Source organism: Anarhichas minor, unplaced genomic scaffold, assembly GCF_050575085.1.
Source record: "Anarhichas minor isolate MPS153535 unplaced genomic scaffold, ASM5057508v1 ptg000026l, whole genome shotgun sequence".
Taxonomy (NCBI): Eukaryota; Metazoa; Chordata; class Actinopteri; order Perciformes; family Anarhichadidae; genus Anarhichas; species Anarhichas minor.
In genome coordinates, this window is record NW_027466472.1 from 17,149,573 (window position 1) to 17,166,370 (window position 16,798).

A 16,798-nucleotide genomic window follows, 5' to 3' on the forward strand; every position below is an offset into this window, starting at 1 on the left:
TGTCACAGTTCTGTTTTTGTGTCCTGCTTTCTGAACCCCCCCCCACCCCCACCCCCCGCACACACACACACAGCACACAAAGTTTCACACAGGAAGAGTGCTGCAGATGCAAGATGACCCAGTGATCTCTGTCTGGCTACCGATGCTTAGAAAGGCATTTTCTACCAGATTCCTTTCTTATTTACAGCAAAAAGTGTTCACATTTTTTAATATATTTGTATTTAGATGTTCAGCTACATTAGTATTTGAGTTTTTATTAGACGCTTACAGCCTCAGTGGTATCAACCGCACAGTGAGGGGAAACAATGAAACCTGCTACCGTGACTCACCCAGTAAAGAGAAGTGCTGTTTATTCTTCGCGGGGAGCAGCTCTTCCTGTTAATAACAAAGCACTTAGGCGCTGCAGTTGGAGGTCTCTTTGCAACTATAAATATGGGAGCTGTCATTGTTATGATTATTTCAAGCCCTCTGCAATGACCCGCCATTGTCTCCTGCCAGCGTTTGCATGCTTCTGTATCAGACAATAGACGAGCAGGGGTTTGTCGTGGAGCTCCACAATTCATCAGCCGCTCAGAGTAAAAAGGTCAGGAACAGTTAAATTTGGAGCCCATGTTATGTGAGGTGGGACAGTTCTGCTCTGCGCAGGTTATCGGGCCATTAGCAGTTTGAAAGCAGTTTGAGAGGCTGCTATTGTTCGTGGCTCACACACGCCTTGGTGACTCCTGATGGGCTGGTCCGACTTCAGGCAGGGTCACAGGCTCTGCTGGCCTCTCCCTTTGCCATCCTTCCTTCGAGCCAATAGATCGATAGCAGTCTTTAAAAGACTTCACACTTCATTTTTTTATGAAGTAAGAAGTACATCATTCCATTCAAATGTATCACAACTTTCTTCTTCCCCCTTTTGTAGCTCCCACAGACTGTTACTGTGTGACGTTGGCAGCAGCAGATCTTCATCACTTATCGTCTCATGCTGAAAGATTCCAGCCTACGAAGCACGGCCTAATCTTTTCTCTTTTTTTTCATGCCACAGTAGAAATTGAATTTGAGCGCTTGCTCCCTTGTCACTTCACCGATCTACACACTGATCTAAAGATGAATCTCATGTCACACACTGTCCTCCCACATCTTGCAGCATTTTCAGTGAAACTTCTCACCTCCGCCTCTTTATTTCTGTTTATATCCTGTGAGAACCAACACTCTTCATTTTGGTTTTGAAATTAGTCAGATTTGGCTGCACGCATTTGATGCAGAAAAACTCCCCCGATTTCACTTTCACAGTGAGGAGGCCGACAGTATTGCTTTGCTCCTCTGTTCGAAAAAGAATAGCAGCAAAGTATTTGTCAAAATAAGCCAGCATGTTGGTCTGTCAACGAGGTCGACACAGATTCATTCAAACTCCAAACTGCGTTGTATGCAACGCATGACAAAGAATGCTGCAGTGGTTCAGGCCCCAGCATGAATCAAATATTTCAGTATCGATTCTGTGTAAAAGCACAGTCAGCATTTATCTCACTGATCTAAAACAGTGCAACCCCACTGAACAAGTTCAAACAGGAAAAAGTGACGAGTTAAAGATTAACTGTGCCACTTGGACTTTCCAAATACTGACACTGTTTACATCACTGGAAAAGTTTCACACGGCGATGAGAGTACAGGGAGTGTACTGTGAAGGGAAACAATGTTTCAGACTTTATGTGTTTTGTCGGGGAAAGCCATCAGCGTCAACTAATTTCCGTGTGGCATGGAAATCATTTCATAGACTCTTGAAGCTTAGACGTTGTGTAATCCATCCATCAACTCAGAGCGTTAAAAATAATCTCACGCTCCAGAGGACGGCTAGCAAAACAGTTTATAGCAATAAAGCATACCTGTGTGTTTTGCTAAATGTTACCTTAATGTGGTGTAAATGGAAAACAAAGGTAGATAGTACAATCAATATGTGATGATTAAATGACACATGCCTCTCTAGCTTGATGCTACCTCTGTGCAATTATCTTGGTCTAGTGAATCATTCTGCAAAAAAAGGGCTAAACAACATAATCTTAGGCCAGGATGGAATGAATATGTGTCTGAACTCCATATAGAGGCGAAAGAAGCTTTTAAAAACTGGGTTTTATCAGGAAAAGCAAGACATGGTCCAGAGTGTGAACACAAGAAACACACAAATGCTAGATTTAAATATGCTGTGCGCTTTAATAAAATAAATGAACAGGCCATTAGGGCAAACTCCATGGCCAAAAAGCTTCAGCAGAATAATGTCTCTGATTTCTGGAAAGAAGTTAAGGTTGCCAATAACACTAAGATGCTCTCGCCATCCAACATTGATGGGGCTACTGGTTCGGACAGTATTGCAGATCTGTGGAGTAAACATTATAGGGATATTTTCAACAGTGTGAAGAGTGATCATTTTAATATTGGTGATGTTCCTAATGATGCTGGTGTGTGTGTTAGACCTGATGAAGTGCTGTATGCCATTGAGCAATTGGCAGAATTTCAGTTTTACTTGCAATGTGTTTTGTCTGGATTGTTAATGCATGGCGTACTTCCTGACTCTATGCTGACTGTTTTGTTCGTGCCAGTAATCAAAGATAAAACCGGTAAAATATCCAGCTTTGAAAATGACCGACCAATTGCTCTGGCTAGTGTACTCTCTAAAGTATTAGAACGAATTCTCTTAGATAGGCTTCAAGAATACATAATAACCACTGACAATCAATTTGGTTTTAAAAGTAAACATAGCACAGACTTATGCATATACGCACTGAAGGAAGTTGTTAGTAAGTACAGGAGACATAACACTACAATATTTATGTGTTTCCTGGATGCATCTAAAGCTTTTGATCGAATTAATCATGGTAAATTGTTGATGAAACTACAAGAGCGAGGGGTCCCTCCATACTTGACTAGGATTTTGCACTTTTGGTATTCACATCAAACCATGCGAGCTAGATGGGGTAAGAGTGTATCTGCACCCTTCCTAGTGACCAACGGCATCCGACAAGGTGGAACACTGTCACCTGCTCTTTTTAATCTATATATGGATCTTTCGAAAAAACTAAAAGAGTGTAAGACAGGATGTATGGTGGGGGAAAGTCTTGTTAACCATCTGATGTACGCTGATAACTTAGTGGTCCTGTCTCCTTATAGCGCTGGTTTACAGCAATTGCTCAGAGTCTGCTGTGCAGTATGATATCAAATTCAACTCTAAAGAGTGTTATCGTGATTGCTAAAACCAAGGAGGATCAGAAGCTACATTTTCCCTCATTTTTTATGGGAGGTCAAGAGCTAAATGTGGTGCACAAAATGAAATATTTGGGTCACATCATCAGGAATGACCTAAGTGATGATGACGATGTGCAGCGGCAGTGTTGCAAATTGTATGCTCAAGCTAATATGCTGGCACGTAAATTTCATATGTGTACGGATGATGTTAAAACAGCTCTCTTCAGAGCCTACTGTACTCCACTGTATACAGCCCACCTGTGGTGCAGCTGTAGTAAAGCCAAAATGAAAAAGATTCAGGTGGCATTTAATGATGCGTTTAGAATCTTGCTCAAGCTTCCAAGATGGACAAGTGCTAGTCATATGTCTGTGAGTCGTAATGTTCCCACCTTCCATGCTGTGTTGAGGAATTTTATTTACAAATTTAAATGTCGGTTAAATGACTGTAATTATAAAAGCCTTAACTGATCCAACGCAAAGTGACACAAGATATTCTTCTTGTTTCTGGAAACATTGGAACAAATGTCTGTATGTTTTTAACGAGTGACTTTTTTAACTGCAATGGTTACACTTGTGTCTTGGTGTCCTCGTATTGTATTGTATTTTAGATATTGTTGTATTTGTGTTGTTTTTTTTTGATACTATATGGACTCATGAGTCTGAAATAAAAGTTGATTATTATCTCGACTATTGCTGCAGCTGTGCTCAGGCTGAGACATTTGCATTTGCATTCGTGTACCTGTACTAATGCTGGTGTGTTTCCTGTGCGTGCTTACTTTCTACCGTCATGCAACCTGTGTCAGTGCAGCGCATTTCCGTCCACCCGTGTCACGCCACAACCCAGCAATCTTCTTTCATGAGAGATAAATCAAGGCCTGTAAGCGTCAGCTTTTATGTGTGGTTGTGCTACGGGCATTTGTTTTTGAGCCTGTACTGTAGCATTAGCGGGGCGCAGGTTTCACTAATCCTGCCATGTGCTCAGTGGAGCCCATGTGTAAAACTTAATAGGTGGACTCCAGGCTTTATTACGTTCATTACATTTTCAGGCTTCATTACAATTTGTGCTGATCGGCTCTTAATGTGGTGACTGTACAGTTGAGCTTAAATCTGAGGTATTTCTTTTACAATGTCAATAGTACGGTGAACATGCAGATAAGGATTCAGCATTTCTCAGACTGTTTGACAATATCGTTTTAAATGCAATTTAAGTTTTCATGAATGCATTAATGTGATGTTACATGTAGCAGTGTATCACATTTTACATTGTCTCAAAGCAAGTTTTACAACATTCGAGCGAGTTTTCATGTTGTGTACTGTGACACGGGGGCATGTATGGGACATGTGGCTGCTGTTGGGTTTGACCCGGTGACCCTTTACGTTCTCTCATGAGGCTGTCAGTGGAACCAGTGGGCTGTCCTCTCTGGTTAGAAGCTGTGGCTGCTGGGGAGGATTAATGTGTCCACATTGGATGGCCAGACATTGTTCAAATCCACAGGAGTTCCCAGAGGAAGGACTCCCAGTTAAGGAGAGCCCAACCTGTCCCATCAAGCAGAACACACCTACCTAATCATGACGTTTTTTGTTTTTTTTCTCCAACAGACTGTAATACTGGATCCAGTCAGGCTGAAACACTCAGACTGAAACAAAAGGCAGAATATTGTGTGTGCTGTTGGATCTGTAGATTTCAGGGGTAGAGACAACCTTGTGTTTCCAGGAAAATGAGAAATGAGTGCTACAGCATGTGTCAGTGGGAGTTTTCCCAGCTGGACTCATGGGAAGGATTTCTTCAGAACTTGTTAACAACACATATTCCCATTAAGTCACAGATCAAGCTGGGACACGTAGGGAGAGTCACATGGTATTATCTCGTTTGCTAATGACAAAATCGGCCTGGTATTTGTTATCTCATCTTCTGTCTGATCTTTGTTTCTATATGTGTCACGCATGGCACAGACAGGCTCCTAATTCTTGCCTGAAGGTAAAGACTCATCCGGTCGATGGATGGAAGAACAATAACGGGCTTTGTGCACACACCCTTTGTGTAAAAGCAGTTGAAATGTCCAAATTGAATTTCCTGTCTGCGTTGCTGAAATGCATATAGAGACAAGCATTGGCTTTCCTGTTCGCTGCACCTTTTTTTTTTGTAAACACCACGGCACCCAGATGAAGGGAGTGTTTCATCAACATTCTCTCTGCGCTTTCTGTTTCATTCCTAAGATGTTATGTGACCAACAGCTGATCTGGTCAAATAACTCCTCCAGGGACTGATAAAGCCTGTTTATGGTCCGAGGCGACAGGGAGTTAAGGAGGATTACATGGGACTGGCTGGTTATTTAGCCTACCTCCCTCCTTGCGGACACTGAGCCCATTCCACCGCTAGTTATTAGTTCAGTGCTGCCTCAGATTTCAGAATGAGTGAGGTTGTTGTGCTAGCACAAGCACAACAACCCTTTTTCCTTTTTTTTTTTGTTAAACCACATCCTGATGGGTATGCGATGTTCTGTCTCCCTCATTGTGTGTTTTTATTGCCTTCTTCTTTCCCAGTAAGCAATCTGCCCCCCTCACTCCCCCGAGGGTGACAAACGTTTTACCGAGCAATAATAATACCCGTTTACCCGAAAACCAAGTTGGGACTGTAAATACCAGAGATGTGGAATGTGATTCTAATGTAGGCCTAATTGTGGGAAAATGTTGCATATCTCTAAATGGGCACTTGGCCGTATCAGGCTAATAACAGCTATTTCCTCTTAAATTCATCCTGTGAGCCATGCACTGGGAACATGGTGGATTAACCCTTTGAGGAGCGCCATTCAGTGGGACAGGCGCTGCCCTTGTCATGTGATCCGGAGCTGTGGAGTGAAGACCTCACCCACGATCCCACGTCAGACCGAGAGAGGTCCTCGTTAATGCCCCAGCGGAGATGACTCCTGACACGAGTGCTCAGCACACCAGAGGATCTTCGGTCAGTTGCGACTGACAGAACTTCAAAGAAGCCATTAAGAGGTTCATTGGAGAGAACATGCTGGGTTCACCAACAGGGGGAAGAGAAAGACCTGGAGGGAGACACTGACTGTGATGACCCTGCAGAAGACAAACGTTGTTTTTGTTTCAGTTACTTAAAACAAATTACTTTATGAGAGATTCTTAAAGGTTGAACAATGCAAAAATCCTATTATTAAGTACATAAAAGCATTGGATGTCAACCTTTGAATGTCGTAATGTTAGAAGAATACATCTTTCCGAGTGTTTTATAGTTTCTTCGCATCACTCGCACAATAACATTTCCCAGATCCCCGGATCTGCACGAGAAGGCTTTGATGCGCGCTCCCGTCTTAGAAATGACCAGAGCAACGCGGAACACAGTGTACGTGATGACACGCAGTGTGGCGTCTGTGTTTTCTCTCCCTGCAGCCCGCTGTGAAGGAGAGGTCAGGCTGATTAGATAACTGTTGTGTATGCAGGGCAGCCTGCTGGGCTCACGTGAGGGGGGGGGGGGGGGTCCGATCCCTGATACAGAGAGCTTACACAACCACAAGACTTCAGGGTATACACAACTTCATGTCCATAGCGTTTTAAGCAACACTGTGAAGCGGGAACAATTAGGAAACGTCTAGCAGTTACATCAGTCAGCGTTTATGAGGAAGGGGCTGGTTTCTTTTCTGAGTAAATGTGGCTATAGTCAGTAATAACTGTATTTACTTCCTCCATTTAGTTTAGAAAACCATTGTATTTACATATCTCAACTACAGCTGTACTGCGATTTCCTCTGGTTGCTCCTCTATCTCTGCCCTGACCTTTGGCCCAGACGACAACAGCCATGAACACCTTGTGTTCAGATAACGGTCGTGTGTGCTTACTACCCACGGCCTGACTCATCCACGCAGAGTGGTGAAACCAAAACATCCTCTTGAAATGAACAAGCTCGAGTTCAAGATGCTCAGTGTAAGCATGTGGGCAAGTCGCGGCTATACTCGCACAAAGCTGGCCTCCAGTGCAGATGACGCGAACCGCCTCTGAGTCAAAGTGTGCTTGTTTGTTTTCATAGCGGCCGGGGTCTTTGACCCCCGTCCTTGAGTCGCTCACATGGCTCCAGAACCAGAGTTATAGGTGGGGTGTGAATAAAGTGCCGCTGCATGACCTTCAGGCTATGTCAATAAAGCTAAAGTACCATGTTGCTTTCTTGCTCTTCACTCTCACACTGTGTTGACTCCTCACTGATGCCATATCACCACAAACAGGACAAATATCTCACACGTATGTTTTTTTTTCCGATCAAACTGCAAATAGAAATCTATTTCAATTTAAATGTGATGTCTTTTTTCATAAGGCTGTCAGCAACTATTTCTTTCAAATTATGCCGCATGACTGTTTGAATTTGAATTCCCTGTTGATCAAAAGACCAGCCTCTTCAGGGACGACAGTAAAAACAGCATGTCCTTGTGGAGGAGGAAAACAAAATGTCTCAGGAAGATAAAATGGAATTCCTATCGAGGTTAAGTTAAACATAAAAGACGCTGCACTGCTTTCACTCCTATCTCGTACCAAACCGATCCGCTCACTATGTTTAAGCAGACATCAGAATGGCACACAAGTCAATGCTGTTTTAGACCTGGTGGTTCTTACACCACACTCTCACATTTATTTAATGTTTGGCCGAAAATGTGAATAGTCTGCTTTTATTAGTTCCTCTCCTTCACCGCTGATTGCCACACAGGAAGCTGCCCCCCCCCCAGTGGGAGTCAGACTCACTTACTCCATCCAAATTTCTACTTCCACTTATTTGCCACCTCATTTGCATTTGGCACAAACATCATAGCCCCTGTAGCAATGCTTCATAACTGGTAGCTAGTGTGCACTAGAGCCCGGCATATTAGTGTGCACTGAGGCCCCTAACTACCTTACACCACTGCTACAATCTTCACCTGACTTGTGCAAACGGCCATAAGGTTTAATGTTGTAAACAAACATATTGTACCAACATGTAATTTTGGTCTATTAGGTCCAAGTTCAACATTTAAAATCATTCCTATTCCAGCATCAAAAGATAGCATCTTCTTCATTCAAATGACAAAAAAAGGTTTCAGGTGCAATTGTTTGTTTTAAACAGTACATGACTTTTATTCATTACTGTGGCATGAGTGCAGTATGTGAAATTCTGTGTCAGTGCATTTAATGGTCAATAAAGACATAGGCGATAATGAAATGGTGCAAGAACAAAAAAGGCACTTCTTTTGAATTATTTGTAATTCACAATTTAAAAAAAGAAGCCCTGTACAATCAATATCTTGATATAACTTTATGTTAATTTAATGGATGCTAATCTAAAGTTAGCACCACAACTTACCACAGAAATGTACAAATATACAGGCACGAGTAGCATTCAATATCAATATCATATCTGTCCTCCTGGATCACATTCCCCTCAAGATCACATGCAGAGTAATTGTGCTTAACACAATTACAAAATACTCCACAGGAAAGGGAAATGAATGAGTAGTCATAAGCAATCCACAGATGCATGTAGCAATAATACTGCAGAGGCCGTCAATGACAAGTCCAAACATTTGCCCTGAGATGAAGATAATACCTCTTTTGGCAGGTGTTAAAAACTCCAAGACATAAAGCACTCCAAAAACAAACAACCTTCCCATTGTCTGAAGGAGGTTCATTTTTCTAAGGAACGATGGATTGTTCATGTTGTGTGTTGGAACCCCGCCATCACACTGACGACTCATTGTGGAAGACTTTAGCTTTGAGGTTCCGCAGGCTACACTGCAGGTTGGAGCTTGTTTCTGACTGCAGCGCCTCAGAGAACTTGACGTCATACAAACGGTTCACCTGAGACTTCCTCTTGATGGAGTTCTGGATAGTCTCCGAGGTGAAATAGTACACAATGGGATCAAAGCAGCAGTTGGACACAGCAATGCAGAGGGCTATCGGGTAGATCGTCCGCACCACTGACTCCACAAAGCAGCCTTTTAAAGTGTTAGTGCGGACCAAAGCGTAGAAAACCAAGTTCACATTGTAGGGGATGAAGCAGAAGCAAAAAATGAAGAGGTGCACAATTATCATGCGCAGGATCTTTGTTTTGTTCAGCTTCCCCCCACGATTGATGGTCTGGGGCCGGCGCAGAGTCTGCAGCACCATGATGGAGCAACACACGTTGAGTAGGAGCGGGATGAGGAAGCCCACTGTCTCTATGAATATCACCACCTTGGACAGGTGAGATTTCCACTGCTTGGAGGAGAAGTTCTCGAAGCATTTAATGGCGTTAGTCTTGTTGTTTTCGCGTGAGGTGGTCTCCAGCATGAACCCGGTGGGGAGACTCCCGGAGAGCACCAACACCCACACGGCGACGCACACTATCTTGGCGTTGCGCTTGTTCCGGAGAGCCCTCGAGCGAAAAGGGTAGACAATGGCTAGGAAGCGATCCACGCTGATGCAGGTGAGAAAGAGCATGCTGCCATACATGTTAGTGTAGAAGAGCGAGTTGGAGACCTTGCAGAGCGTGTTTCCGAAAGGCCAGTTCCCGTTGATGAAGTAGAAGATCCTCAGAGGCAGCGTGAAGACAAACAGCAGGTCAGACACGACCAGGTTCATCATGTAGGTCGTGGTCTCGTTCCGCAGCTTCAGGGAGCAGGTGAATATGTAAATGGACACAACATTGGTGATCAGTCCCACCACAAACACGATGCTGAAGACGGTGCTGTACAGCGGGTACTTGAACCCATCGTTCTTCTCACAGGTAGAGTTGTTTGCTGCGATATTTTCAGCCCAGCGCTGGGTGAAGTTGTCGGGAGGGAGGGTACTGTTGTACATTCTGAGAGACAAAGAGTGGCCGGACGATGGGTGTCTGTTATGTAATGGCTATATAATGAAAGGGCTGCCCTGCACAATGAATTCACCATGAATGGAGAGTAAAGCACAGAACAGTCCTAAACCAGGATACATTAAAAGACACTCTGTCATCTGATAATTCAGGCCATTGGTACAAAGGTTTGTTTCCAACACGACTGCCCCATGTTAGAGAGCACTGCTGCACATGGTCAACATGAGACCCTATCTGGATGTAGCTATCATGGGGGTTACCTCATATTGAAAAGACCCCCTCCCAGAGGATAGAGAGACTCAGGCAGGAGCGTCCTCCCCTCCCCCTGTCCTGTCCTGTCTCCCGAGCGGGCTGCAGCCCACAAGTTGCAGACTGAGCTTCACTTACTCACATGGATCAGTCCACACAAAATGCGTCTCCTTTTCACTCAAGACGTCCTCAACAAGCACGAGCCGCTGAGTCCACAAAAGAAATGATGGTAAATCCACATTCAGGCCCCACACAGAGAGATGTCCACATGGCAAAATCCTTTCTCTTTGTCAAAACTCAGTCCTGTGTTTTTGTTTTGTCCTTTTCAGTTCCAAAGCAGCAAAGTTGTTGTTAGCGTTCCTCCTCTCTCACAAGGTCCTCACTACAAACCACCAGGCTCATTCAGAGAGCTCTGGAGATTTGAGTGTGTCACAATGTGAGTGTCTCACTGGTTCCCTCCTCTTTCTTTCTCTTGCTACCTGACTGAGTCCCTCAGTAGGTCTACTTCTCCTTCCCCCGTATGTCTCTCTCACTCTGACAGCCTCCCGAGCTTTTGCTCAGCACGCATCACACTCAGACAGAGCTCTTCTTCTCCTTTGTGCCGGTATCACAGGCAGGTTTTGTACTTTGGAAGGGAGAGCAGCTGTGGTGAGCCCTCCCACTGCCTCCCATCTAACTCCTCCTACTCCTTTGTCTGCTCTACAGTTGGGAGTAGGAATCAACCACCCCGCATGGTGAGGGAATTCATTGAAAGTTTACAACACATGCTGGAATACTGTCACTATAAACACATGTTGATACATCAATAAATGTAAATGAAATAAATAGTTATAGAAATGTTTGAAACTATTCTTACTTGAGCAGTGAGAGAGCAACAGTTTAAAAAATGGCAATATTAAATGTAATACCACCAATATTGAGCTTATTATTAAGCAATATTCTGTGTCAAGTAGAGTTTAAAAGTGTGCCTTTATAGGGCCAAGAAATATCAAAACATTTTTAGATATTAAAGCAGAAGAAGTGCTTCGAGCTGTATTGGAGTTGAAACATAACTTAATCATATAAAAAGACCAGCTCTGACTCTAAGCTGTGGTGTACTGAGTGACGATAAAAGGCCTCTTAATGTATTTATTCATGATTTTGTGACTTCTTAAACCCCGTACAACCCCTTACAGCATCTGTGGTGGAATGTACCTATAAGTACATTTACTCAAATACTACTTTATACTTCTACTTTTACTTCTACTTTATTACATTTACTTAGCGTCTCTAATTACGAATTACTTTGAAGACTATACGTTATTATATCACCTATATTATTAAATTATTATAATTATATCTCAATTAAAATGAGCTCCATCTCAACTAGCTGCATCATAAAATGCTGCTTACAGTAGTAAAAGTCCAATAATATGATACTGTAATAATAGAAAACTGTCAGGAGTCATTGTTTTGCACAACAAGTACATTTACTTCTGACGCTTTAAGTACATTTTACTGCTATTACTTAACGTAGCATCCTGAATGCAGGACTTGTAAGGGAGTATTTCTATGTTGAGGTGTTGCTTCTTCTACTTAAATAAAGACTCTGAATACTTCTCCTCTGTAAAGCATGAGAGAAATGTAACAAAACAATCGAGACAATTTAATTCCTGGATTGCTGATTGATTTGTTTTTCCTCATAAGTCAAGCTGTCAATAAAGACAGGAGGTCAAACGTGCCTGAGAAGTTCACTAAACCTCTGTAATTGCAGGGGATGAAGGCCTCCCACAGGTCTGATGGGCGGAGCACCAGAATTGAACTGTCTCCTTGTTGTTTTTGACAGCCTGTGTAGGCAGCAGCTCTGCTAAAGAAGCACTGTTTTATTCTACAAGGGGACATAGAGACGGAACAGAAAGCTTTCTCTACTCAGTGGTTTTTCAGGCGCCCGTGTTGGCCCATGCCCACAGCTTTCTCTTCACATGCGTTGCGAAAAAAGCATTCAAGTTCTCCTTTAGTAGAAACTCCCCACTTGGCAGCCAGTAAAAACATTGAGGCCTTTGTTGCGAGTGAAGTAGCTTAGCAGGGCGGAATGTGAAGTTTATCAATAATTAGTCTCAGACAACTTGAAAGTGCTCTCAGCTTTGTGATAGGCAGCGCGGTGAGTGAATACTGTAAACTGTTTAAGTGTGTTTCTGGTGGGTCACTGTAACTGTGTCAAATGGGATGTATATTACCTACTGGGGGGTTTTCCCGTCTGTAAACGAATGTGTGTCCTGCAGCTAAAACAAGTGCATCTCTAACAAAAAACCATGCAGACATGGGGGAACTTATCCAGCGGTTCCCCACTTGTAACTGACTCCAGTGATACAAGCATATGTGCTCTAGTTGAGCTACATGACACTAATTCCACAGCGGTTCATTTTGACTTCACAGAGTTACCAACAATAGCCAAACAAATGAAGGGAAATCTTGCAGAGAATCAAAGAGACGGTGGGTGTTTTATGGCCACTGTGCCTCTCTTTGTCGCTCCACCGCAAAATAAACACCATCAAGGCTAGAATGAAATGTTCAAGAAAAATAGAAAAACCTGTACTATTGTCTTTCGCTCGCAAAATAGTTCCATCCAGCACATAAAAACAAGCTCTTCACATGCGAGTGTGCGGTCGCTAAACAAAAACATGTGCCTGAAATCCCTTGACTGGTACATTTCTCACAATGCCAGGAAACTGTCTGGCACCTCCAAGGCCAAGACTGAAGGCTTTTAAAATAGAAAGGAAAAAAAGGCACGAGAAAGATAGCAGGTGACAGAATAACTGTTGTGTAAAGATGATCAGAGATGGTCTTCAAACATCACAAATATCGTTAAAAGAATTCAACAGGAATGTGACTTCACACTAAAGGTTTGTTACTCAACGTAGACTGAACCTTAATATTACACTTCTGATACACACCCACGCTTTGAAACCTGTTTTAGAGACAGACTACACTTAGCTCACTGGTTCTACTGAACAGAAGCCTGGAGCACATTTTGGTCAGGACACCAATAACTGGTTAAACGTGTCGTAGACCAGAACTGTAAGAGGAAATGTGCTAAAATATGGTAAACCTGCAGTCAACGGGTAACCCCTTTGATATTAGTCATAGGGGGGGAATGTATTGTTTATGCTGCTGGTGTTAGTGAGGTTCAGAGGTGCTGGTAAGTGGACAGAGCCAGGCTAGCTGTTTCTCTCTGTTTCCAGTCTCTGTGCTAAGCTAAGCTAACTGGGTCGAAGCGGTAGCTTTACGTACATAATGGAAGAGTAGAGTTAATCTTCTCATCGAACTCTCAGCTAGAAAGGGAATGACAGCACTTCCCAAAATGTTGAATTATTAATTTAAACAGAAATCTATTAGTTACTTGACTTCACTTCACTTTAATGGCCACGCAACTAGAATTCGTTTTTGGCACAGCATGGAAAAAAACACACCCAGTGTACCCTGTCAGTAAATAAATAGTAATGACAATATTACTATTAGCTAAATAATATGAGGTTGTGTATCACAATATAAAATGTCATCACATTTGATGAAACACAAGGACTTGTTTTGGACTCTAAACCCCAAATAGGTTGGATTTGGGGCTCAACTTTGGGATTTAGGAGATTTAAGACTTGACACTCCCACGTGACTTTCAAAACAATGATTTAATCCCACCTCTTGAAGAAGATCTAAAATAACACATCATGCAATACGAAAAATGAGCAACCCAAATGAAAGCTGCTGAACAAATGTCTAACTTGGCAAAAAAAGACGTTCTGGACCACGGACAGCTTCACTGCGACTCAAAGGGCTTTTTGGCTCATTCCCTCACGTTCACCTTGGAAACAGAGGCCGCACAAAAGTTGTGGTGGCGAAACAAATAAACAAATGACGAGCGAAACGGACACAAACCAACAGAACTGCAGTTTATACACGAACCGCTGAGGCCGAGGAAGTGTTTCAGGACTGCCACACTGACACATCTAGAATCATCAAGAATAGAAAATAAAACTGTTTCACCAAAGAGACTAAAAGCTTTAAAATGTCCAGAGAAGGCACAAAAGGGAACAGATGTGCCATCAGTGAGGCTGTACTACCCTTCTCCGGATTTCAACACATTGAATAAAGCTTTTCATGACAGTGAGAATTCTAACTTTATCATCTTTATCAGTTGCACCTACGGTCACATTTTTTTGTCTTGACATTTGAAATATAAACACACAGAAGAAAAGCGTGTGCTGCTGGTGCTCTCCCACACTGCCTTATCAGCCTCAAGCTTTTGACTGTTTTGTAAAACAAATACTCCTCACCCACAAATACTTCACTCTCCCCCACTGAAAACACTGATTGCATATACAGTAGTATAAAAAGCCTTTTTACCACATGTCTTGTCTACTCGGTGTAGACAACCTTTTGTCTACACCGAGTAGACAAAAACTTCTTCTTGACAGTCTCTGTAGCTCCAAAGCCCCGACAACTAAACCACCAACAGCACTAAACTAACTCATTTTCAGGCTATATTTACTATGGGTAGGTAAAGTGGTTTGGGAATCAGTAACTAGTGATTTTGCATGCTGAGTAGCTTATTATAAAGCACGACCTACAATATTTGTGCCTTAGATTCATCATGTAGTGTTGCATGTAAGTAAATGGCATGCACCTTAGACGGAAAGTCTTTAGTTAAGCTCTGCTTCACTTCAAACAAACATGAACGGGGTGGTCCGGCCTCCTGGCACCGCTGGCCCGAACACCATGTTTGGAATCTAAAGACCTCGACTGTTGTTTCCATTTTCTGGATGAAGCTCGGCGTATTCGAGCAATTCTTCACCGGAAATAGCCATCCAGATGCCATTTCATTCTCCTGCTATATGTACATGTTTTACTACATAATGTCATCCTGAGAGAGCCGACTGTGAGACCACTGATTGCATATACAATAGAGAGGTGTTTAGGAGGGGCCCTGAGAGAGAGCAAAGTTACCAACATGTGTAAACCAGAAGAGGTGCAACTCTCTATCAAACCCAGAACTTCCTGTCAACACAGAGGAGGATGCTCGACATTTAACCCAGACTGAACTACCTCTAAGCAGAAGTTCTAGGTGATTCTTGATCTCGAATTACAGAAAATGAAGTTGGTGGTAAGCTTACTCATTCCAGTACAATTTTGAGGTAGTTGCGTACAGCCATCTTTTGTGACATCATACGTTTACTTCTACATTACAGAGGGAAATATTTTTTCTCAACTGCATATTGTCTGGTGGCTTTAGGGCCTTTGCAGATTAAGATTTTACGTACATCATGTAAAACCATCTTATAAAATATTATAAAATGAACTCCATCCCGACCGGGAACATTTAAATGCTTCTTACACATCAATTCACGTGGCTCTGAATAGTTACATTTTGAATGCAGTCAAAGTCATTTTCCAATCAAGTAAGAGATCAGAATTCTTCTTATATGTTTTTTAGGAAAGCCAAAGGGCTTTATTGGGATCAAATGAATCCATAATCTATTCCATTTCTGTCACAGTGTCGGCGGGGTTTGTTTGTGGCAGAGTGCCAGTTACCGTTGGCAGCTGAGTGCAGTTCCTCATTCTCTTGTGAAACCGTTTAACTTGCGTGTCAGCTACGTTGAGTCATTTTCTGTGACAATGTACATATGTTTAGTCTGAGGCTTCATCCATACAACAACATATTAACTCGACTGACAGCCTAATTCTGCACTCTATACTGTTAAAAGGCCCCTTTCCATAAGAGACACGTAAAATGTATCTTTTCTGGCAACTGTAATGCAACGTTAAAGCAAATACAAAGCCAAAAGCAGCAGACAGCCTTACACCAAATAAGTCTTATACACTGTGGATCACAGTGGGCGTTATCCTCAAAGCCAGGTGCACATAAACCTAACATCATTTGTTTTGGGAGTAGCCATTAGCTGGAACGGAGAAACTGAATTATCATCCTTGAGCTGCTGATCTGGCTTTCATCACGATATTTCCAAACATGCTGTCTGTTAGGGCTCAGCACACTATGAAGCTTATAATGTTTTGTTGAGACCGTAAGAAATCAAATTATTTGCCAGATTCTGAGAAAAAATATATTCCCAAATTCAATATGTACTACACACCACGATATTAGATTGCCACATCTTGTACGGTGTCCCTGTGCTTCTGACCACGCCCTGAATCTTTCTGGCAGGTATTTGAAATACTGGAAGAAGTCTGACTGGGTGATGTGACACCGTAATGCTGCACTTCAGGATGTAAACAGGCCTACCTGTAGAATAACAGGAGCTTCCTCTCGCAGGAACACTTCAGTTGTCACATCTCAATGTGCAAACAGTTGTCAGATTCAGATTGTGTTACAAATGTTCAAATCATTGCCAGCGCTTCCTCTATGCATGGCATAACAGCACTAATGCAAGGTGTGTGTGGAGTAAGCCTCATGCATTGCACTCACCGGGCACTACTTTAGAGTTAAGGGCAACGGCATCATGCAGA

General features: G+C 42.7%; 1 protein-coding gene across 1 annotated transcript; it reads right to left on the reverse strand.

Annotated features, from left to right (window-relative positions):
* Positions 1-8,312: 8,312 nt before the first annotated feature.
* lpar6a (lysophosphatidic acid receptor 6a) lies at positions 8,313-10,882 on the reverse strand. The gene has a single exon (XM_076100282.1). It carries the CDS (start codon positions 10,039-10,041, stop codon positions 8,941-8,943), a length of 1,101 nt encoding a protein of 366 aa, XP_075956397.1. The 5' UTR covers positions 10,042-10,882; the 3' UTR covers positions 8,313-8,940.
* Between the last annotated feature and the right edge of the window lie 5,916 nt (positions 10,883-16,798).